General features: G+C 34.4%; 1 protein-coding gene across 1 annotated transcript in view; it reads left to right on the top strand.

The window, feature by feature from the left end:
- Positions 1-219: 219 nt before the first annotated feature.
- Positions 220-23992, top strand: part of Golgb1 (golgin B1) — a 77133-nt gene continuing 53360 nt past the window's right edge. Inside the window, exons 1-10 of the mRNA XM_076868888.2 lie at positions 220-308; positions 7484-7578; positions 9095-9247; positions 9434-9586; positions 11575-11697; positions 14136-14261; positions 16778-16900; positions 18006-18119; positions 21263-21665; positions 22922-23037. Coding sequence (XP_076725003.2) covers positions 7486-7578; positions 9095-9247; positions 9434-9586; positions 11575-11697; positions 14136-14261; positions 16778-16900; positions 18006-18119; positions 21263-21665; positions 22922-23037 — 1404 coding nt within the window. The 5' untranslated portion in view covers positions 220-308; positions 7484-7485. The remainder of the gene's footprint in view (positions 309-7483; positions 7579-9094; positions 9248-9433; positions 9587-11574; positions 11698-14135; positions 14262-16777; positions 16901-18005; positions 18120-21262; positions 21666-22921; positions 23038-23992) is intronic.

Here is a 23992-nt window from a genome sequence, read left to right on the forward strand (position 1 = left end):
CCCCTCCCCCAGCCCTTAAAGTCCATTAGCTGTTTCTTTGGGGAAGCGGAGGAGTTTCCGAGCGTTGATTGGCTGCTGTCATTGTTGACGGGTTTAGTTACAAACAAGGCGTGCCTGGTCTCCCTGGTAACGCTCTGACGATAGCTCTGATTGGTCGACGTCCTAATCTTATTTTCCGTCCCTTCAGCTAGTGGCTCAGTCCCTGGTGGGGCGCGGCGGTGGTAGGTGTCGGTGGATGGTGTTTCCGAGCTGACGTGGCTTAGATTGGGAGGGGGGCCGCTGGAGCCCCCCATCTCAGTCGCTTCTAGGTGAGTGGGTGACGCTCCCCAACACCTCCCCTCCTCGAGTGCTGTAACGGTCACCTCTGCCACACAGGCCGTGGGGACTTTCGGAGCAGCCACAGTCGAGTCCTTTCCCTGCCCCGCCTCTCCCGGATTCACTCTGGGTCCAGCTCTTCACCCGCCTCCCTTCACCTACCAGGTCTAGTTCTAGAAGCGCTCATTCCTGTGGGCCCCGCCGAGGGTTTTGGCTTCGCTCTGCGCGGCATCGCAGCACGTACTCGCGGTCTGCCTCTTTCTCAGGACCTTTCTCCTCTGGGAGCGACAGGGAAGGGCTCCCGGATCAGTCCTGTCCTCCGGGCCCTCTCTCCTGAGCGGCCCGCTTTAGTCGGCCTCGGTACGCAACAACTTATATCGGAGAGAACCTGCCAGGGGCCCTCGCATCCTGGTCCTAAACAAACTTAGTGTCCCTAAGGGGAGGCTGGTCTCAAGGCCGGAGATCAAAGAAACGTTGGAACTCGGCATACAAACGCAACACGGTCGAACGATCCCTCTAATGCTAAAGGGTTGCTAGAGAGATGAGACGAAAGGGATCCCTGTGATTCTCTCAATGCTAAAACCCCAGGAATCAGGTGGCAGGCAGTTGGAGGAAAGGGGACTTAAAAAAGAATTCTGGAGGAAAAGAACTTGATTTGGTTGCGTGGACTATGTTTATTGTGGGTAACACACGTAGGAACGCGAGGGTTGAGTTCCTTGACAACTGGTGAATATGTTTCTCTGACTTATTTAAAGGGCTCCAGTTCGTCTATGGGGAGAGAGCACTTTAAGAATGGGACAGAGGTATTTAAAAATCGTGGGCAAGCGCTTTCACTTTTGGAGATAGTTGGAAGCTGTCCAAATGTAAAAGGGACCCGTTTACAGTTCTATGCAAGATGGCAGTGGAGAACTTAACAGAATTGCTGGCTGCCTTTCCAGAAGCCATAAATTAATAACATTGGATAGTCAGAATGACTATGAAGGATCAAATCCAGGAAATACTCTGTTGGAAAAAGGGGAGGATTTAGTCATGAAATAGATACAGTGTTAAAAGAGTACTTAAAAATTGTGGGCTGGTGTGTAGCCCAGTGGTAGAGCTTTGCCATTTTTTTTTTTTAAGTTGTCCATGGACCTTTATTTGTTTATATGTGATGCTGAGGATCGAACCCAGTGCCTCACACACATACCAGGCCAGCACTCTACCACTGAGCCACAACCCCAGCCCAAGCTCTTGCCAATTTTGAGCATGGTTTTCCCCCAAATATTGTATACTTCTTGTGGCTAACGTGACTGCTAATATAAATATAACACGTCTGTTATAAAACATACAAAAATATAAATTTAAAAGATTGATTTTTTTAAAATGGTAGAACACTCCCAACTCAATTTGAAGATCATATTGGAACTCTGCATACAAACGGAAAATGGTCAGTCGAACGATCTTCCAATGCTAAAGGGTTGCTAAGAGAGATGAGCCGATGCCTTGTTTTTTCAAGGTTGTTTGCACCTGAGGATCTCCATAGTGAGGGGAACCTCCATGAGTCCCTTCCTAAAAATAATCATCTTTAGATCTCTTTCTTCTTTTCCTATAACTTTTACTTGATGTTTAAAGCCCCCTGCTCTTTTCCCTCCTTTGGGTTAATGGATTGATTAGGGGATGTTGATATTACATTGTTTATAAAATAAATCATTAATTTCTCTAGGTTAACTACTATTAGGAATAAATTATTTGGAATGGACACAGCTCACCAATAGTCATTACATAGTAACTAGTCTATTGTCAAGAACCTTTACGAAAGTAGAGATTAGGCTCTACCATACTGTTTTTAATTAAGATATTTTAAAATCATTTATGTAACCAACAATAAAAATTTAAAAATAAATAAATAAATAAAAACTAAAAAAAATCATTTATGTATACTTCAGTACCAAAGGATATAATGTAAAACAAACAAACCTCTATTTATTTTCTTCTTCATTCCCCACTAACCAGAACAATTTCTTGATTATCTTTAAGAAATTTTCTGGTCATAGTGAAGCATACATATAATATATACCTCCTTTCATGTGAACCACAATGCACATTCTATTCTATATCCTTTTTTTGCCACTTAATACCATATTTAGTTGGAGTATTCCTAATCTGAAAATCAGAAATGATCAAAAATCTGAAACTGTGAGCACTAGGACATGATGCCACAAGTGGAAAACTCTATACCATGCATTTTCATTTCATGCACAAAATTATTAAAAATATTGTGTAAAATTATCTTCAAACTCTGATTATAAGGTATATATGACAAAAATGAACATTGTGTTTAGACTTGAGTTCTATCCCCAAGATTGAACATTGTGTTTAGACTTGAGATAGACAAGACTTGAGATAGACAAGATATCTAATTATGTATATGCAAATAATCCAAAATTCAAAACCATTCAAAATCTGACACATTTCTGATCTTAGGCATTTTTGGATAAGGGATACTTAACCTGTATTAGGCATTTTCAATATGCATAAGTATAAAAATAGCTCTATTTCAAATGGCTTTCCCTTGTAGAAACAGCTGTCCTGGTGACAGAGATTTAGATTGTTTTCAGTCATTAGCTATCAAACACTGCTCTAATGAACATCTTCGTGTGTGTGTGTGTTTGTGTGTGTGTGTGTGTGTGCGTGTGTATGTATGTGTAGTGTCCTTGTATGATCCTGTCTGTGGTATAAACAATATGGAATTTGGGGGGCCATATTATTATGAATCATATAACATGCTAAAAAAATCACCTATTATTCTTAAAATAAAAAGGACTGGGGATGTAGCTCAGTGGTAGAATGTTTGTGTAGCATGCCCAAGGACTTGGGTTTAATTTCCCAGTACTGCAATAATAAATAAAAAGAAGAAGAGAAGAAAAAGAATAAACATGGTGCCCTCATGCCATTATCCCTGTTTTTCAGCCTTGGTGAAGAATATTGGGTGCTGAGGTTACTCAAAAAATGGAATGACTTTTGTGTACCTCTATTAGCCAGTTAGCCAAGAAACTTTGCAGAGCTGTGACTGGGCAAATTAATTTCCCTGTGCTTTAGTTCATTCACCTTAAAATTAGGGACAATGATAGTATCTCCTTAAGAGAGTCGTTATAAGAATAAAATGAGTTAAATAATGAGGAAAAATAGGTTATATATGTAAAGCAATTGGAGAAATGCTTGATGAATAGTGCCGTGTATTCATATTGCTATCATTTACTTCTAAATTTGTTTAATAAAAAATAGTGACTCTTTGAATTTTGAATTATGAAAAAAAGTTTTTAGTTTTCTAATTGTCTAATTATAATATTGAGTGTGCTTTTTCTAGCTGCATAGCACTACCTTCTTTACCTTCCTCTTAGCTCTTTATCCTGGTTGAGAATCACTTTGAAAATGAGTTCAGAAAAACTACAGAGGTACAACTAAAAATTCATGAAATGAGTCTGAGGAGTGACCTCAATGTAAATCGAACCATTTTCTGTGTTGTTTCTGTGGGAATGTGACTTAAATTCCATAGCAAGTGGCACATAGGTATGTACACACAGGGTCATATGTCCTGTCTTCAGTTATTTTGCTTATTTTTTCAACTTAATTATGTTCTCTGTTGTTGAGGACATGCTTGATATTCCTTTTATTTTTATAATTCCTACCATAACCTTACACATTGGATAACTATGTTAAAAGTAGTAATTGCTGATAAACAGTGAAGGCTTTAGAAAAATAATGCTTTATTTAATTCTCAGTACCATTTCAACATACAGTGGCTGAGTTTGTGGAAGGTGCAGACTACATGGACTTTGAGGGATTGTTTAATTCACCCAAGTGTTTTATAGAAACCTAGCATTGGCATGATATAAAATATATAGTCTATTTACTTTGCAATAAAATAAATATTTCTCAATAATTATTGCCATTAATATTTTTGTTATCCTGTTTTCATGTGAATGTATCCTTTGCATGTAATGATTTTCAGTAGGATGCCAGTAAAACACAGCCTCCTAGGAAAGATGAATCAGAATCTCATGTATGGTAGTGGTATAGGGGAGAAAGGAGGAAAATTATAGTTCAGAAAATATTCATGTTCTTTTTTTTTAATATTTATTTTTTAGTTGTAGTTGGACACAATACCTTTATTTATTTACTTTTATGTGGTGCTGAGGATTGAACCAAGGGCCTCGCACTTGCTAGGCGAGAGCTCTACCGCTGAGCCACAACCCAGCCCTTAGGATCTTAATTTTATATGAAAATATATTTCTGCATAATTGGAAAAAATTTAAATCATAATTTCACAATAGACATTACATAAAACAAGATATGTCACAAATTTTCTAATTGTAATATGCATAAGGTTTGATTTTAAGGCCTGCCGCCTTGGGTGGGTGGGTGTGTGCACACATTTGCAAAGGTGATAAGTTTTACATTTCTTTGAAATGGATATGGCTTAAAAATAGTTGAGAAACATGGTCTGAAATTTCACTACTTTTCTGTTTAGTTCTAAAAGTAATAGTGGTAGCAATAGGGTCTAGGGTACTTAGAGAAGAAAAGTATGGGTATGAACAGAAGGTTTGTGATAGACGAGGGAATAGAGGGATTGGTCAGGGAATCTGAACTGAAGGTGCTGGAGACCATCCAGTCACTTTGGGACATGTAACAAAAAGCCCCGGGTTCAGTCTAGAAATTCCCTTATGAATATGCTATGTTCTATGAGTTAATCATTACTAAATGTATACATGAATCAAAACATAATAGTGTATCTTACAAGTTGTAAAAAATATTATATGTCAATCAAAAATAAACTAAAGAAACTCCCTATGGATGCTTCTTAACATAATTGCTTAACAAATAGTTAATTATTAATTATTTTTTCTTAAAAAAACCCTTCTCATTTAAAAATAAAATCCAGATATGGAAAGCCACACCACAAAATACCTATGGCATAATGAGTTACTTTAAGGTGAATGTTCTTGTCATAATCACCAGGTAAAAATACGACTTTGCACATCATCCCATAGACTGACCTATGTGCCCATTCCCACTCTCTTCCCTTCCAAAGGTAATCACTTCCTTGTGATTTCTTTATAGTTTTATTACCCAAATGTAAATGTCACCTTTTTGAAATTTGATATTTTGTTTAAGTCTTTTCCTTACTGTTGAAGAACTTAGGGAGTTTTCCAGTCTAGGAATTGCACATTCATTGGGTAGTTCAGCCTATTTCTCTGTTCTCTGCCTTTCCTACAGATTAGTGTCAATCTGTTGATGCTGTATAAATCTGTGGGTTCACTAGGGTATGTGAATATTAAAATAGATTATTTCTTTTATTAGATGAAATAGTTTTATAAGGAAATGCATCCTCACATCAGCTGTTTGTGTCCTCAAAAAGTTCAAGTAGGAAACACAAAATAAATTTTTATATTAGTTTTGAAGATAATTGGTTCAGATGGTGACTAGTTAGTTTATTCCCATTTGAACTCAAAAGTTTTTTTTTGTGGATTTCAATCTGTTGTTAATTCTTAATATTTTTTTAAATGAGTTCCTTTATTTTTTTATTTGGTGGTGCTGGGGATTGAACACAGGGCTTTGTGCATGACAAGCAAGTGTTCTACCACTGAATTATGTACACAGCTCAGCATTTCTTATTCTTAGATAAATTCAGATTGTTCTTTTAGCCAGTGGGAACGTGGGCCTTTTAACTCCTGGATCTTTTTGATGTGAGTGTAGTAGTCTTTGATAGCTTCCTTGCTAACTTGTGTAACAATATGTTTCAGGCTCATTTTGTATATTTCCCAATTTAGAACAGGAATCAGCCATTTCTCTAAGAAGCCCTCCTATTTAAAAAACAATTTTTTGTAATGGTAATGGTATTGCTTCTCATTTTATCATTATAATTCTTATAACTAGTCAGAACTAGGAAAATATAAGTTCATACTAATACTTTATAGTCAAGATCAGTAGTCTGGGACTTCAGTTTCTTCTGAACTTCTGTATCTTCTTTTTTCATACTGAAATTATGATAATAGAATTAGTATGCCTGTAATTACTATTTGCTTGAATCCCACATTCCACATAACAATGTTAATACAATTACCGCCACCTTATTAAAAAGTTTTAAAGAGTTTTTTCTTCTTTGTTTTGCATATGCTGTTTACAAACTCCCCAGTTTTTTTTTATAATTTCCCTGTATATTTTATTTATACACACATGCACCCATACACATCTGTCTATGTATGTTCAGGTTCTCTCTTCTTGAATTTTGGTAGTTTGTGTCTTTCAAAGAATTGGCTTAGTTCATCTACTTTGAATTTATGAATGCTATTTTCTTTGAATGTTAGATTACTAGTGGTATTTTGTCTTCATTTATGATGTCAATAATTTGTCCTTTTTTTTCTTAATGAGACTGACTAGAACTTTAACATCTTTGTTAATCTTTTCAAAGAGCTACATTTTTGGTTTTATCAATTTCCTCTATTTTACTATTTTCAGTTTTATTAATCTCTACTTTAATCTCAATTTTTTATTTCTCATTTCCTGCTTGTATTGGTTTTATTTTACTCTTTTTCTAGTTGACTAGAGAAGAAACATAGAAGCATAGGTTATTACTTCTTCCTTATTTTCTAATATGTGCATTTAATACTATATACATTTTGAACAATGATTATATTTAACTTTTAATGAAATTACATGGTTCATCAGGAAAGTTTAATGAAAGCATGGGGTTCATGGGGTCACATGAAAAGGAAAAAAATTTATGAGTCACAAGGCTTAAAAAAGTAGGGGAGGATTACAGTCTGGCAGAGGAAGGAAGACTAAGAAATTCATCTTTATAATTGAAACTGTGGTGAGAGGAATGACATTAAAGATTCCCTTTAAGATGTACTTAACAATTATGTACTATTATTTAAGGATTATGTTCTTGTATTGTATTTTTAAAAATGATATTAATTAGTTATAGTGTTTATAATCTCTGTGTTGTTGCCACTGTGCCACTATACTGTACACACTCAAATGACCTTTTGAAGAAATCATCAGGTTACATACTGTGTCTAATATATATATCACCTGCATAGTTTTCATATTAGTGATATAGTTACCAATATAGGTGAAGCCTTGTTCGTTTTATTGATTATTATGTTTTCTTTTCCTTTTTCTGCAGAAATGCTAAGCCGTTTATCGGGATTAGCAAATGTTGTTTTGCATGAATTATCAGGAGATGACTCTGATCAGAATATGAGGGCTCCCTTAGACCCTGTGAGTAGCTTTGTTCTAAATTAAACTGATGCCAGACATGTTCCATGTTCTTCTGAGAAAAATAATTTAAGATAGAAGTGTGTGAGTAGCTTTCTTTATGCAAAGTGGAAACAAGGATTAAGGAAAATTTTAAAACTCTGTAAATGATCTTTCTACTACAAATTTATAGCTTAAGAGCCACAGGGGTGGAAACCCAAGTCCTAGATGAGATTTGAAACATCTTTCTCATTTGTCTCTCTGGACTTGTTTAGTGCCAGATTGTTTTAAGGCTTCCTCCTCCTTGGGTATATATGTATATTATAGAAAATGTTTAAATGACACATTAAAAAGGTTTGGGTTTGAGACTATCTCTTTGCTTGTATAAATTAATCTACCACTTTTCCTATATTTTATTTTTATTTTCTGAAGGAACTAAAAGAGGTCAATTAGTTTTCTGAAAAGACAAGGAATAATGCCTAGTGATTAAGAGAATTTTATTCAACTAAGCCTCTTAATTTAAAATTATGGGCTCTTCCACTTTATAGTTTGTGATCTTTATTTTCCTTTATTGTTCTCTTTGGTAATAGTGTTAGTCATCTTTTCATCACTGTGACCAAAATACCCAACAAAAACAATGTAGAGGGGGCTGAGATTGTGGCTCAGTGGTAGAGCATTTGCCTAGCATGTGTGAGGACCTTAGGTTTGATCCTCAGCACCACATAAAAATAAATAAAATAAAGGTATGGCATGCAACTATAACTAATATATATATAATTTATATATATATATAAATTTTTATATATAATAAATATATTTAATTATAATATATTTAATATATATTATATATTTATATAATATATGTTTAATTTATTTAATATATATTTAATTATAATATATTTAATTATAAATATATTTATAAATAAATAAATAAATATATATTTATATATATATAAATTTTTTTTGAAAGAACAGTGTAGAGAGGGGAAAGTTTATTTTGGCTCATGATTTCAGAGGTTTAGGCCATGGTGAGCCAAATCCATTGCTCTTGGACAAAGGTGAGGGCAGAAGGGCTCTGTTCAATTCATGGCATCCAGGAAGCAGAAAAAGATAAAAGGGAAGTGACTGCAGGGTACATAAATCCTTGCAGGGCATGCCCCTAGTGAATCCCCTCCTCCAGCCCTGCCCCACCTGCCTCAAGTTACCATACAGTTAGTCCATTCAAACTAGGCTGAACAGATTAGGTTATAGCTCTCACAATCCAATCTTTGTCCCCAAACATTCTGCATTAACACAGGAGTTGGAGGGGGGGATATGAATATCCAAACCATAGCAGTAAAATTAGGTTAATACTTCGTCAATAAAATACTCAATATATTGTAATGGCTGTAAGTGCTTTTGGCTTAGTTATAAAGAGTCTTGAATTTCAAAGGATATGAGTTGGGCAAAGGATAAGATGAAATTCCTGGAATGAAGGAATTCCTGTTTGGAAATTAATACCTTTTCCCTGATGTAATGGCAACTTTTTCCTAAACATCAGGAAGTACCTCAGGAATTGGACATGGAATTTAATAGTAGAACAGAAGAGGATGTTTTGGAGCGACTGGCTTATGCAGAACAGTTGGTGGTGGAGCTAAAAGAAAGTATTAGACAGAAGGATATTCAACTGCAGCAGAAGGATGAAGCTCTACAGGTACTACTGCATTTGTTCTTAGAGTATTTGCCAAAGGACAGATATAGCATTCACTTAATAATCTAGAGAATTTGTTTCTTATTAATACTGTAATGTGATGTCTAGTAAAATAACTTTTGTTGTGTGCTAGATAAATATTTATGGAGAATAAACATTCATGCATTTATCATTATTGTTTTTTGGCAGGAGGAAAGAAAAACTGCTGATGACAAAATTAAAAAAATCAAACTTCATGCAAAAGCAAAATTAACTGCTTTGAATAAACACATAGAAGAAATGAAGGCACAAGGAGGAACTGTTCAGTCTCCAGAATCTCAGTCAAAAGAGTCATTCTCCAAGGTATGGGTACTGGGTATTAGATGTCTTTTCTGAGTCTAGAAAGCTTCTCAGTATGGAAATCTTTACTAACCACAAATATTTGTAATGGTAAAATAAAAAGCATTAAATACTGTCCTTTCTTTGGGGACAAGACATAATTTGACTGGACTATCTATAGCTCACACATGGAGAATGAAAGGCCTACAGAAAACATGGACATGAAATGTCAGTTGTGGCTTAGACTTTCAGAGAATTAAAAAAGCCAATAGGAAGAGATAACAATTAAAGTGAGACATTTAGAGAGGAGTTAGTACTTTTTGGAGTAGGTTCAATTTGGAGGAGTTAGAACATTAACTCTAATGTTTATTTTTTTGCACTCTGAAATCCTTTATTCAAAGACTTAATAAAGAAAAATTCTATGTCCTCATATGGCCACAGAGTGATGGATTAGTGTTTTACAGATTTTGGGGCTGAATCAGCCAGATTACCTTGGACTCCATGTAAAGGAAGCTCTCTATGATTATGGCTGCCACCCATAAAATAGTTTACAGTTGAGAATACAGAGAGGACCTAAGAAAGTTTCCCTTTTGAGGAATAGAGTATTACTGTTCCAGTACTTAATATTTTTCCTTCATGATATTCATATTTAGACAGCTATGTGGACAACAGGAAACTTCAGTTTTGTGCAGAGTTCAGTGGCAGGAATGTCACATGTGCACATTGTAGTTGTAGAGTCAGTCAGCCTTCACCCTGTATAAGAAATCTTATTTTCTTAATTTCTGTCTGGTTTTATTCATTTACCAGCTGAGTCCTTATTCTCATTGTTCTCAGTTCTTGGGAGAAAAGGTTTTAATTAGTTTTCTAGGCATAACCCTTAGGGCACTAGTTAGCTCCCCAGTACCTTGGTTAGTTTTTCTTTTCAGGGGCTAATGCTCAGAGGACATTACTTTTCCTGAATTGATAACCTCATTTAACTTCTCAAAAGCTTATTTTAAAGCTTTTATTAGTCTTCTCAAATAACTTCTTCATCTGCATTCTTCTTTTCTTACTTTTTGTTTTTTCCTCCAACAGTTCCCTTCCCTGTCTGTCGTAGCACCAACCTTTCTTTTGTATTGTTTTTTCCTTCAATTTCCCTCAGTCATGCTCTTAGATTTTTAAATTATTTCATACTTTGATTTTTAATTACTTTTATTTTTAGCTCTGAGACCTAAAACATCCAACATCTTACAGTTTTATTTCCTTTCCCTGTTGAGTAAATGATTCCCAGCAGTCCCAGGCAGTGCTAGCAGTCAGAGTATACATTTATATAGTAAAACTATTATGGATTCAACACAAAGCCAGATGATCTGAGGAGCGAGCGTATAGTTGAAAAAATGAAAGCAATCCTCAGATGCTAGACTAATGTGAAAGAAAATGTAAAATTATTTTTTGCACTTGCAGTAAGCAGAATTAGGTTCATTTGGGGATTCAGTGGGGAAATTGAATCTGGGTCTAAGAAAGATTTTTTTTTTTTTTTTTTAAAGGAAAGACTGTTGAAAGATTTGGATTTCCCCTACAGGCCCTTTTTCTGGTGTTTTAACCCTCACTTAATAGCAGCTGTAGTTTTCTGGACTCTGGCCTTGATTTTTTCAAGGCAGCAAGATTGGATTTTCTATTTAAGTTTAGTCCTGCATGGCACTGACTTGTTCTTAGTCTTAAGCTATCAGATGGGAAGCTCAGTGCTACTGCTTCTAAGTATAACTCCCTGTCTTTTCCTGCTTTATAATGTATTCTATATTTTCCAGAGTTTACAGCTTATCTCTGGGGGAGGGGAGATCTAGTAGGAGCTACTTGGCCATACTAAAACTGGAAAACCCTAAGATTACTTTAGGTTTTTCTTGCTCCCATGAATTTAATAAAATTATAGTTTAGTAGTTGTAAAGAGCAAATAGAGCATATATATATATATATAAATTGTAATGTTTTTAAATGAATTACATTTTAAATGAATTACATTGTTGCATTTTCAGCATGACAAAAGTTCTACAGAGGAAGAAATGAAAATGGAAAATATCAAACATGAACTCCAGGAGAAGGAGAAACTAATTAGCAGTTTGCAAGCCCAGCTTACTGAGGCAGAACAAGCTGCCCAGGTAGGGGGTGTGAGTTACCTCATGATCATAAGGTTAATGAATCACTAAAACCCAAGGGATGCATTATTATATGACATATTTATCAATATGTCTATCAGTCCCATCCCTTCCTGCTTTCCTATCTCCTTCTCTCCTCTCTTCCCTCCCCAACTCCTTCCTTTCCTCCCTTACATCCAAGTCTAGTAATTTTATTAGTATATGTTTGGGTATTTGCCATTCTTAGTTGATATTTGTATCTACCTAGTATGTTATTTGAATATGTGGTTCCCATATTTATTACGTAAGTTTCCTTGAATTATATAGTTTGAAGTATTAGATGTATTCCCTTACTTGGTTTTCTTTTGGAGGACTTCTGTTATTTGTGTGTTTGATCTTTGATTATCTACAATATTTATCACTTTTCTCAATTTCTTTTTATCTCTTTCTTCCTTAAAATTTTTCTAGCTTCTTTTTTTTCACTCAAGGCAATCTATTTTGTATTTCTTGTTTTTTCTTCTATTCTAGAATGGTTTCTTCTTTTATATCAACTTCATGAGTTTGGTTACCTCATTTTTTAGTTTTTCTCATTCTTTTTTGTTGTTGTTCTATGATTCTGGGGATCAAACCCAGGGCTTTGAGCATGTGAAGCAAGAGGCTTATCACTGAGCTATATCCCTAGCCCTTCTAATTCTGATTTATGTTTTTCTTTCATGTCCTTTACAATTTTATTAATTTTTAACTCCTTTTGAAATAGATAGCAATTTCTTCTTGTTTTTTGAGCATGCTTCTGATATTCTTTTTTTATCACCCTGTAAGCATATTATTCTCCTTAGCCTTTTTTAATACTAATTTCATATGGGATTTGGGCCTTGATCTTTATTTCCTTTTGTGTGGGTGAAATTAGTTTTCCTGAACCTTCAGAAGGGGGCTTTTTTAGGAAAACTTTTCTTACATAATAGACTTTGCTCATATGTTCTTTTTGTGTTGTGTTCAAAACTAGATTTCTCAGATTTGTGACTTTATTTCCCCCACCTTTCACTTTGGTCTATATCAGCACTATCCAATATGAATAGGTTTATTTGTAATACAAAATACTGGAGGCAATTCACTTTTTCCTCTCCAGGTGAATATTGAAACAAACTCTAATATATCCACACATTGGAATACTTCTTAGAAATAAAAACAAATGAATTATATATACATCAGTAGTCTGCCTTCATTTTAAACTATACTGATTTTTGAACTAGAAAAAATAATTTAGTTATAATTAAAGTAATAATAAATGTATATATTTTAATTTAACTACCAATTGTGATTTATTTTGTATCAACTATTTACCCAAACTATCTGCATTAAGTATTCAAATTATTACTTATGTAATGTCACAATACTGTATAGGTGCGTAGAAAACTATTGAAACCGCATCATTCTATTGATACCAAGTATATGTATGCTTGTTACTTGAACAACACCACAACAATATCTTATTTTATACAACAGATAAAGTAAATATAGTCATACCAAAACAAAACTATTGAAAAATAATTTATACTTTAGTTTTAAATTTAGTTAAAATTAAATATTAAGAAGAAAAAATTTTCACATTAGTTGTATTTCTTATTCCTTTATAGCCTTATGAGGTTAGTTGGTGCTGAATTATACCATTCTCTTTTTTCTGTTTCTATTATCCCTATTCTTAATTTTTATTTTTTTATATTTTGTGCAGTGCTGAGGATTGAACCCAGGGCCTCACACATTCTAGGCAAGCACTCTGTGATTGAGCTGCATTCCCCAGCCTTGCTTAATTTTTATTTCATTAGTGACATTTTCTTCAGAGTATATGTCTAGGTCTTAGAAAGGAGCCCTGATGAGTCAGTTTTGAGAGACCAGAGGGGCTAAATTCGTTTAGCCCTGTTAGTCCTCCTTACTGTGGACGGACCCCTTGCATTTATTCAGATTGAAGAATGGAAAAGCCCTTTGCTATTCTAAAATTTGCCAGCTGTCCATTCCAGCAATACTTTTTGGCTATTTTGGAGTTTTCCTGTTCTCAGGGCCATCAGATGTCACTTTGCCTCCATCTTCTGTTATGCAAACTCTAATACTATGCAGGTCTTGTAGATTTTAGTGGTTTATCCTTACTTCCTTATGTTTTAGGGTTTGTAGAACTGTCTTCCTAATTTTATTGTAAATATTATCCATTTTTTTTATTTTGCTGTCTAGTTTACTGTCTTTTTCTATGTGAGGCAGAAAAATTGAAATTCTATCACTTCTGTCTTCTTCTGACAAATAATTTTTGATAATTTCTTTTTTAAAGTCACAATGCAATTCCTTTTTTGTGTTAATTGGAAATTAGAAGGAAATATAATAGGCATTTAAGATAAATAAGAAAGGAAGGTCAAAGAATTAAGAATGCTAAACCTTTTGCTTAAATAAATACTTTAATTCTTCTGTATTTTCAGTTTGATAAAAGTTCTACAGAAATGGAGGAATTTGTAATGATGAAGCAACAGCTCCAGGAGAAGGAAGAACTCATTAGCACTTTGCAAGCCCAGCTCAGCCAGACACAGGCAGAGCAAGCTGCACAGGTAGGGGAAGAAGTACCTTTATTAGAATAAAAAGTTATGATATTTCAGTTCATCACCATTTCTTACATTGCAAGTCAATTCAGACAGTTATTTTTTAAATTTTAGTAGGTGAAAGAATAGTAGCTAAAGTGTTAAAAGTAGAAATTAGAAGGGTGTGGTAATAGAAGAAATTAAGATAAGTACATAAGTATGTCATTAGGGAACACTAGAAATTCACAAAAAGTGTTGTTTACCTTGATGTGTTTGCCATAGGCTAATTGATGATTATTAGTTTCACAGATCCAGATACTTGATTTTAATAGCATGGTCTCTTAGGAATGGGCTTTATAATAAGTTCAAGAAAGACTAATAAGCCAAAAGAAATACAAATAATTAGGTCCATTCTTTTCATACAACAGAATCTTAGTGGGAAGGTAAATTAAAATCAGAAAGTTATTTAGTAGGCATGTAATAAGAAAGTTATGTAGGTATGTGATTCCTTGTTAAATAGCAGTAGTATATGACATTCATCTTATTTATTTCTGCCACCAAGACCTGACTGTTTAGACTGACATCCATAACTCTTTCTATTTTTCTAAATTTTCTAGTTGACCACCCACACCCATATTTTTCCTTTGGGAATGCTTTTGACTCAACACATTCTATCCATGAAGTACTTTTTCACATACCTAATCTTACCCATCAGATATATTGGTAACTTGTTATTATGGTGCCTTTTTATTTATAAATGGTCTATTGTTTTAGTCAGCTTTATTGCTCCTATGACTAAAGGACCCGACCAGCATAACTGTAGAGGAGAAAAGGTTTATTTAGGGCTCATGGTTTCTGAGGTCTTAGTCCATAGAAGGCTGGTTCCATTCCTTGGGGCTTGAGGTGAGATAGAACATCATGGTGGGAGAGAGAGATCACATCATGGTAATCAAGAAGCAGAGGGAGAGAAAGAGAGAGAGATATCACTCTGAAGATAATAAAATATATTCCCAAAACCACACCCCAATTCCAGCCACACCCTACCACTTCAGCTACCACTTAGTTAATCCCTTTCAGGATTAAATCACTAATTGGGTTAAGATTCTTAAAACCCAATCATTTCTCCTCTGAACCTTCTTGCATGTCTCACACGTGAGCTTCTGGGGGACACCTCACATCCAAACCATAATACCTGTCGTTGTATAAATTGTTAAAATTATATATACTGAAATCCTTAATTTTATCTTACTAGCTTTCATTATGTCCTTTTTATGTAGTATCATACACATATCATAGCATATCATATGGAGAAATACAATACATGGTTTTTACCTATAATTTGCTTAAATTATGGAAAGCCAAGATATATAACTATATTAAGAGATTTATGATAATGTAAGAAATTCCAAATAAATGTCAAAGCAAGCAACATTACAAACAAATTATTTTGAGAGGTAAAAGATGTTATTGTGAGCATGACAGTTATGGAAAGTTATATAGAAAAGTTGGGATTTCAGCAACACCATGAGAATAGATAATATTCTATAAGAGCTGGAGAAAGGCATTCTAGTCATGGAGAAGAGTGTGAGTAGTCTCAGAGAAGATATATATCCAGTACATTTAATGAAAAGATAGTTAGCTGTCTTTGGCTAGGGAAAGACTCCAGTGCCTGCATGCTTAAAACACAGAATTCCAAATTCATAATGAAGTCAGAATTTCAATAATCAAAAATCATAAGGGTTTTTTGTTAAACTATCAAGAAATGAGCCACAGTTAAGGTTTTACAACTAAGAAATTAGCAATAGGTAAAGGACAAAATGGGCAAACTAAGATCTGGTCAACATGCTCAACCATAGAATGAATAGACGTCACAGCCTAAAGCCAAACAAAAACACTGATGCCCAGCAGCTCACAATCATTCATTTATTTCCACTTCATCCTGTTAAAGGCCAAATGAACATGATCTAGAAGCCTGTAAGTAATGTCATCTGAAATAACTGTTTGCGAAGGTGTTATGGGTTTGGAAGCATACTGAATTCTTTAGTAGAAGCAAGTCTTTGAAAATAAGACTGGAAAGATAAATTTATATTTTTAATTATAGAGACTCTCGAATAAAAGATACATTAGATTGAATTTTCACTTACAAGGCATGAGAATGTCATTGAATACTTTTGAGCATGAGTGTGATGTTGAAAGAAGTATCCAGAGTTTAATAGAAGTCTAACTTTATATTTAATGTTCTAATCTTTGAGAACTTTTCAAAAATATACTTGTATGTTTAAAACATTTCTACCACCCATGAAAATATAATTTCTAATAGAGTTTTATTGAGACTGACTTCTGAATTTGATACTAGGCTTCCTCTCATTTGAAAGTACAACCAGGCCCTTCTCTCTTCCAGCATTCTCATCTTTGACATTCAAAACTGAATTTTAAAAAAACTTGTCTGTAAATTCTTAGTGTCTGTCTTTGGAGAGTAGTCTGTAAGTTTTTTGTGAAATACTCGGAAGTATAACTTGCATAGTTTCTCTGGTGTGTATCTTCAGTTGAGTTCCATGCAGCAGGTGGTCCGAGAGAAAGATGCCCGCTTTGAAACACAAGTTCGTCTTCATGAAGATGAGCTTCTTCAGTTAGTAACCCAGGCAGATGTGGAAACAGAGATGCAACAGGTGTGTTGCTCAAACGCAGTAGAATGTCTGTCATTTCAGTTAACATTTAATCAAGACATCATAGCCGCATTTCAACTACTACCCCTCCCCACTGCTCTTCACTTGGTCCTGGTGTGCTCCTTATTGGCTTCTTTTTGGTGTCTTTGTCTTCTGTTGCACATTATTTTCCCTACCCTTATTTTGCCATTTACCCCTCTAATAAGGTTGTTAGAACACCAAAGCAGAGTTTAATTGGGGAATATGTGTGGTAGTCAAAATTTGGTTTTTCTTTGGTTTGGCTGATTGCAGCTGCCTTCGTGCATTAAAAACCTGATTCACATCTTTAAACCAATGAAGTCAATTTTAAACTTGGAAAAAATTGAAGACAAAAAGGAGTACTTTGAAACTGTGAAGTCCTTTATTATCAGTATTTTTTAAAATGTTCCTTAAATAAATTTTGAAAATTGACTTCATTGTATTTGAATTCACCATCTACTAACTCAAAGGTATTTGTTTTCACTTAGTGTATAGTATAGTGCGGTACTGAAAGGCACTCCAGTGGCACTTGTTGTTTGATCCATTTTAATTGTTTTTGAGTGCAACTTCTTCCAAGTTCTAAGCAATCTTTCAGAATGTACCACTAAGTAAAGTTTCAGAATATAATACTTGTTTAAGTAGAACATTATTTGCATACATGTATTCAACACGTATTTTTCAAATGCCTACCCTGTGCATGAAACTAGAAGAGAAATGGTTCTTGCCTGCAGAGAATGTTATTTTTGGTGGGTGAGATATACATGTTACCAATATTGTTTAGGCACAAGACATGAACTATGTAATTTTGAAAGTGGATTTTAAAATGTGTCATTTTCCTATAATTATTAGAAGGCTCTATAATTCAGGGACTTGCTCATTTCTGACTTCGGTGGTTGTCTGAGCTCTGGGAAGACATTTTGGAGATTCTTTGTTGCTGCTGGATGGGGAGCATGGCATGCTGGTGTTCCCTCTTTAGTTGATCATCTTCTACATTAAGAAATTGAAATGTATAAAACTACATGACATTTTGAAAGGTAGAAAAATAATAGTGCTCATTTGTTAGCACATTGTGTCTAAAATGTTTTTACAGAAATTGAAGATGCTGCAGAGGAAGCTTGAAGAGCATGAAGAAGCCCTGTCGGGCCGTGCTCAGGTAGTGGACTTGCTGCAGCAGGAACTGACTGCTGCTGAGCAGAGAAATCAGGTACTGTCTTATGTGATCTTCACTGCCTACCAGGGGGCTATTCTTTTCCACTTTAATTTGCTAAGAAGCAGGTCTAAAAGCCTGTTGTAGATCTAACCAACTTAGTGAGACCCTGCCTTAAAATTAAATAAATAAGAACTGATGATGTAGCTCAGTGATGAAGTACCTCTGGTTCAATCTTTAGTACCAAAGAGAAGAAGAAGGGGGAAAAGCCTGTTATAAGCCTTTAGAGAATTGGGTACCTTTTGGTTTTTCTTTCAGTAAATATATCTGATTATGTGGTGGTGGTATAACAATGAGCAAAACAAATACATTTCTCCACCTTGTGGAGCTTACATTCCACATCATTATTGTTGCTCTTTTCATTTTAGGTCCAGAGTCCTACTTTCTCTAGAATGTCCTATTTTCCTCTAGTGAGTTCCTTTTTGATCACCTTTCCCCTTTGCTGTCTTAAATGAATTCTTGTACATTATATATCGTCCCTTCTTTGCCTGTTTTTGTCAGTTGGATTAAAGTAATCTCATTATGTAATATTCCCTTGAATTTAAAGATGATCAAGGATTTTGATATTCTAAAATCTTAAAAAAATTCAAGTATCCTGTTCCCTGATTATAATGCATCCTGTCATTTCCTTTCTCATACTGTCTTGATCTTCATTCTTGTTAAGAACCAAGGATCTTTCCACTTTGTTCCTCCAGCGTGCTACTTCTTTTGCCTCTCTTTCCTCTTTGGACCCATGCTTGACCATTTGGACTACTTTACAAACATTAGATTCCTTGTTGTATAACATGCAAGTAGTCAAATCATAATGCAGAATTGGTGTTATAGCCCACATTCTCTGCTTGTTCATTTGGGCACTGCATGCTGCTGGAGAAAGTCAACCAATCCTGTCTCCTAGTCTTTGACTCTCTTTCTTGAGGCAGGATTTCTCTCTTGCTTAGAAACATGTTCCCCTTCCTTCCATCCTCATAAAACCAATGTCCTGACCCCAAATCCCCTCTCAGACTGCCATTAGATAATGATGTTTAAATTCCAGTTGTGCCACTTTTTAGGCATCACACACAGATAATTACATCTATATATCTTCTGGCAAATTACATATTAGTTGTACTATGAATCCTCATAACAACCCTATGTAATAGATACTCTTATCATTTACATTTTGTAAAATGAAGAAGTTCAGGCATGAGAACTCATACATGCCCCAAACCAATTTGGTAGGCTTCAGATTGGTAAAATGGGGATAAAAGTATTTATATCATGGGCATAACACAGGATCACCTGAAATAGTAAAAGTACTTAAGACAGTGTTTGGCACATACTTATGTGTAATAGATAAAATTATTGTGTAATATGTGTAATAGATAAAATTATTCAATATTGTCTACTGAAATCATTCTAAAGTCATAAAACACTTCTGTAATATTTGTTACTATTAATTACTTATTCCTTGAAGTTTTTCATTCTCTTGACTGTTAGAACTTGGCATTATGTTGGTTCTTTTCCTATATTTCTGGAGCTTTTCTGTTTGTTTTTACTTCATTGACTTCTTTTCATTTTCCTACCCATTTAACTGTGTTTCCCAGTATATCAGACTCAGTCCTGTATTGTCACTAAATGCATTCTTTTCACTTTCCCTCTCATGGTAGATGGTAAGACTGCATTCCTAGTGCCACTAATATCTCCAAAATTTTATCTTCCTAGTGCATTTGATATATATCCAGTTCCCTTCCAATATGTGGGTATCCCACAAATCCCTCAGTGATCCCTGAGGTGATAGATATAACCATTACCTTGATCTGGTCATTACATATTGTATATATATATATTGAATTGTCACATTGTATCCTATAACTATATATAATTACTATATGTCAATCAAAAATAAAAATATATTAAAAACAAACAAAAACCAAAGAAAACCTTTTTTTTAATCATATTTTCTCTCTTAATGGACCATTTACCTGAAATAATAAAACTCATTAGGCTTTTTTCCCCCTCCTTGTTCTTTAACCCCTACAATTAATTAATTAGCAAGCACCAAGAGCTGTGGCACACACCTGTAATCCCAGCATCTCAGAAGGTTGAGGCAGGAGGATTGCAAGTTTAAGGCCAGCCTCAGCAACTTAGCAAGACCCTATCTCAAAAGTAAAAAATGAAAAGGACTCTGAGGATGGAGCTCAGTGGTAAAGCACTCCTGGGTTCAATCAACAACACCAAAAAAATTTTTTTAAATGATTATTTTCTTGATTTTTACCTCTTAAATAATTCTTGAATTCTCTTTATTAGTAATACCGGTAGACTAGTTCTGGCTCAACATTTTTGCATGAAAAACATTTTTGCATGACAGGATTTTCTCTGCCATTGTTCTCCTTCCTGTCCCCCATTATATCTTTTATTTGTCAATCAGGGGAATGTCTCCAAAAATCATTTCTGACCAGAGCGCTTCATTACTTAAAAGAAGAAATTCAAAATCCCTTAATAATGTGGTGTGTAAAGATACTTATGATTTGACTCCTACCTTTTCTTCCTAAAGCTTTACCTGCTACAACAAACATCATTGATAACCCTGTTTTTCTTTGCCTCTCTGCTTTTCCTTTCCTGTTTCTCTGAAGGTACTCTCTTTTAGTGCCCACTTGCCTGGTTGAGTCCTCACTATTTAAATCTTACATTAGGTGGCTCTCTTTTAAGAAGGCTACCCTAACCTATCCTTCTTCTCTGCTCATATTAATATCCTGTAAGTATCCCTTCTCATGGCCTTTAATATTTTGTATTATACTTATATATTTCAATGTCCTTCAACTCTTGAGTTTCTTGAGGGAAGGGACTGGATTCATTGATTCATTCAGTATTTATCAGGTACCACTCTATGCATATACTGTGCTAGGTGCTAGAGATCAATAAAAATAAAACAAAGTTCATTTCCTATGGAACTTATTTTCTAATAGGAGAGGCAGAAAATAAAAGATATGTGAGTACAAACTGTCAAAAGTATCTAGAAGCAAAAATATAGGATCTTTAGCCAGTAGATTTGGTCTCCTAAGTGCCTAGCTCCATCCTTCACCTAGAAGAAGCACTTGACTATGCTCATTGAAATGAAAGAATATATTTATGGCTCATGGGCTTTTATCTTTTTTTCTTAGAGTCTCTCTCAGCAGTTACAGCAGATGGAAAGTGAACATAATATTTTAAGGAACACTATGGAAATAGAAAGACAAGAGTCCACGGTTCTGAAGGAAAAAATGGAACTTGAAATGGCAGAGAGAAAATTATCCTTTCATAACCTGCAGGAAGAGGTGCAACACCTTATGGGACAGATTGAACAAGCAGGCCAAGTCCAGACTGAACTGGAGTCTCAATATTTTGCTTTGGAGCAGAAGTACAAAGCAGAAATAGACGAGAAGACTGTTTGCATTTTGAATCTTCAAAAGACTGAGCAAGAACTACAATCTGCCTGTGATGCTCTAAAGGATGAAAATTTAAAACTTCTCCAAGATAAGAATGAGCAGGCAGTTAAGTCAGCCCAGGTCATTCAACAGCTGAAAGGTTAGTGTTTTATTGCTATTAAAGTTCACATCTCTAGCACTTTAGTGGCTTATACTTCTTATATTCAGAGATGTGTTAATGATATTTTTTGCTCAAACCATTTGAATCAGTAGGGTTAGCAAAGACTTCACGTTTTTTGTTAATGATATTTTTTGCTCAAACCATTTGAATCAGTAGGGTTAGCAAAGACTTCACTTTTGAACTGTTTGTTGCATTTTTTCCTGCCACCAACTTCAGTAATAATCTTTCTTAATATTATAATTATAATTCCTGTACTAATAACTGGTGATAATGATGTTTCAGATATTAAACAGCATGCTGTGTGAAACATGACTTGATCTAAAAGGGGGTAGCATTTGAATTCGTTTGTGGGAAACTCAGGCCAGATCTAAGTACATAGGTAAGGGAACTAAATTGCATGGAGTCATTATTAATTTCAAATGTGAATCTCAATCCTTTCCTACAGGTAAAATTTTCTTCTAAAGAAAAAACTTTTATCCTTTAAGAAAGTACAAAGAAAACCTTTTAGGTATCTTTGTTATAAAAGTAATGCATTAGAGCAAATTGTTACATATGCACATAATGACATAATGAATCCCACTATTAGGTATAATTATAATGCACCAATACAAGTTAATTTTAAAAAAGCAAAAAACAAATACAGGTTTCTAAAATTTTGAACATTTTAGAAGTTTATATTAAAAAGTGAAATTTCCAATACTGGTAATCTATCTCACTAGTCCTTTTTCCCAAATTATAACCTCTACTGATTGGTTAACAATCATAGAAGGAAAGATTTTAGAAAGATCTACATTGACAATTTGTATTGAAGAGCTGAGTATCAGCCAGAAAGCATTACATGATAACATGGTTACATGAGCATGCTGTTATCTTATCTAAACCAGGTTCGAGTTTATAAACTTTTCCCATGGGATCTTGAAGGGACCAATAATACTTAAGTGGAGAGTGAAGGAGATAAAATATGAAACACAAAAGTCATTTTCACAGGGAAAGGAAAAGTAAACTTAAAAAAAAATGCTTAGGTCTATTTTATTTTACCTTTGAAGGAAGTAGTTTACTGCCTTTTGTCCTTAAGAACATTGACAGTTTTTTAAAATGCCCTTAGCATCACAGTTGTAATCAAGGTCACTGAACTAGTAAACAGTATATGATGTATCCTTAGAAGATAATAACTTTAAATAATAAATTTCAGACTTGAAGCAGATAAAACTTTTATTTTTTTTTCTTTTTCATAGATCAACTCCAGCAAAAATCTGAAGAAATTAACCAATTTCTAAATAAACCAACCTTTCAAAAACATGAAACTGCATCACAGACTTCTTTCCCAGATATTTCTGATGAGGGCACACAGGTAATAAAATGTGAATTTCTTATGAATATGATCTGTTTGTTTTTGCTGCATCTCTACTCGGGAACTAACAGCATTATAAACCTGTCTTTTCTGCCTGGTAAGATGCTTTTTGGGGAGATGATTCTATATGAAATGAATCATGAAAAGCATTAATACAGTGTCTCAATGATGAATGATGAGAATGTAGATAACAAACTCTATAATCTCAGGAGCCCTTCTGATTCTGAGGCCTTAAAAATCTGTATTGGAGATGAATTATTATTTTTGTTTTTATAATCAATTTTCCCAGTTCAGAAGTCAGCTTTGTTTTTGGTAGACTGAACTTTTTTCAGGGTTAATGTATATAAGTCAGTATAATCAAACTTATGTCTTTTATAAAAATTGTATTGCTCCCATTAAATTTATCAGAAAAAAATTACTTGCCAAATAATTGCTGATTAACCAATATATTTTCCCTTACTTTTACAAAAATCTCTATAAAAAGCCAGATTATAATCACCAGAAGGCTGCTTATTAAGCATAAATATGACAACAAGGCAAATTAGTTGTATGATCCTAATTGACTAGTGCCAAGCTGGGATAACTGGGTTAATCCACCTCCATTATAAGATGATACCCTTTCAAACTGACAGAACTATACAGCAACAGAGTCCTGTGGTCCCTGGGCAGTACCATGCACCAATAAAAAAACATTTTTGCATCCTAGTTTCTAGCACCTATGCTTTCCAATCTCTTCCATTATCCCATTTGCTTTATCTACTGTCCATTTATCTATTTATTTGTCCATCAATTCATCTTAATTTCTTATACATTTCACAGTATAAAATAATCAGCACATATATCTCTAAATATGTTAGCATGCAAATCATTGACCAGATTTCAATATTTATTTATAGTTGAGGTACACTAGTTGAGAAAATTCTTTTTCTTTTGAAGTAAAATTTACAAGCTATTA

The sequence above is a fragment of the Callospermophilus lateralis genome, chromosome 10, assembly GCF_048772815.1.
Source record: "Callospermophilus lateralis isolate mCalLat2 chromosome 10, mCalLat2.hap1, whole genome shotgun sequence".
NCBI classification, from domain to species: Eukaryota; Metazoa; Chordata; class Mammalia; order Rodentia; family Sciuridae; genus Callospermophilus; species Callospermophilus lateralis.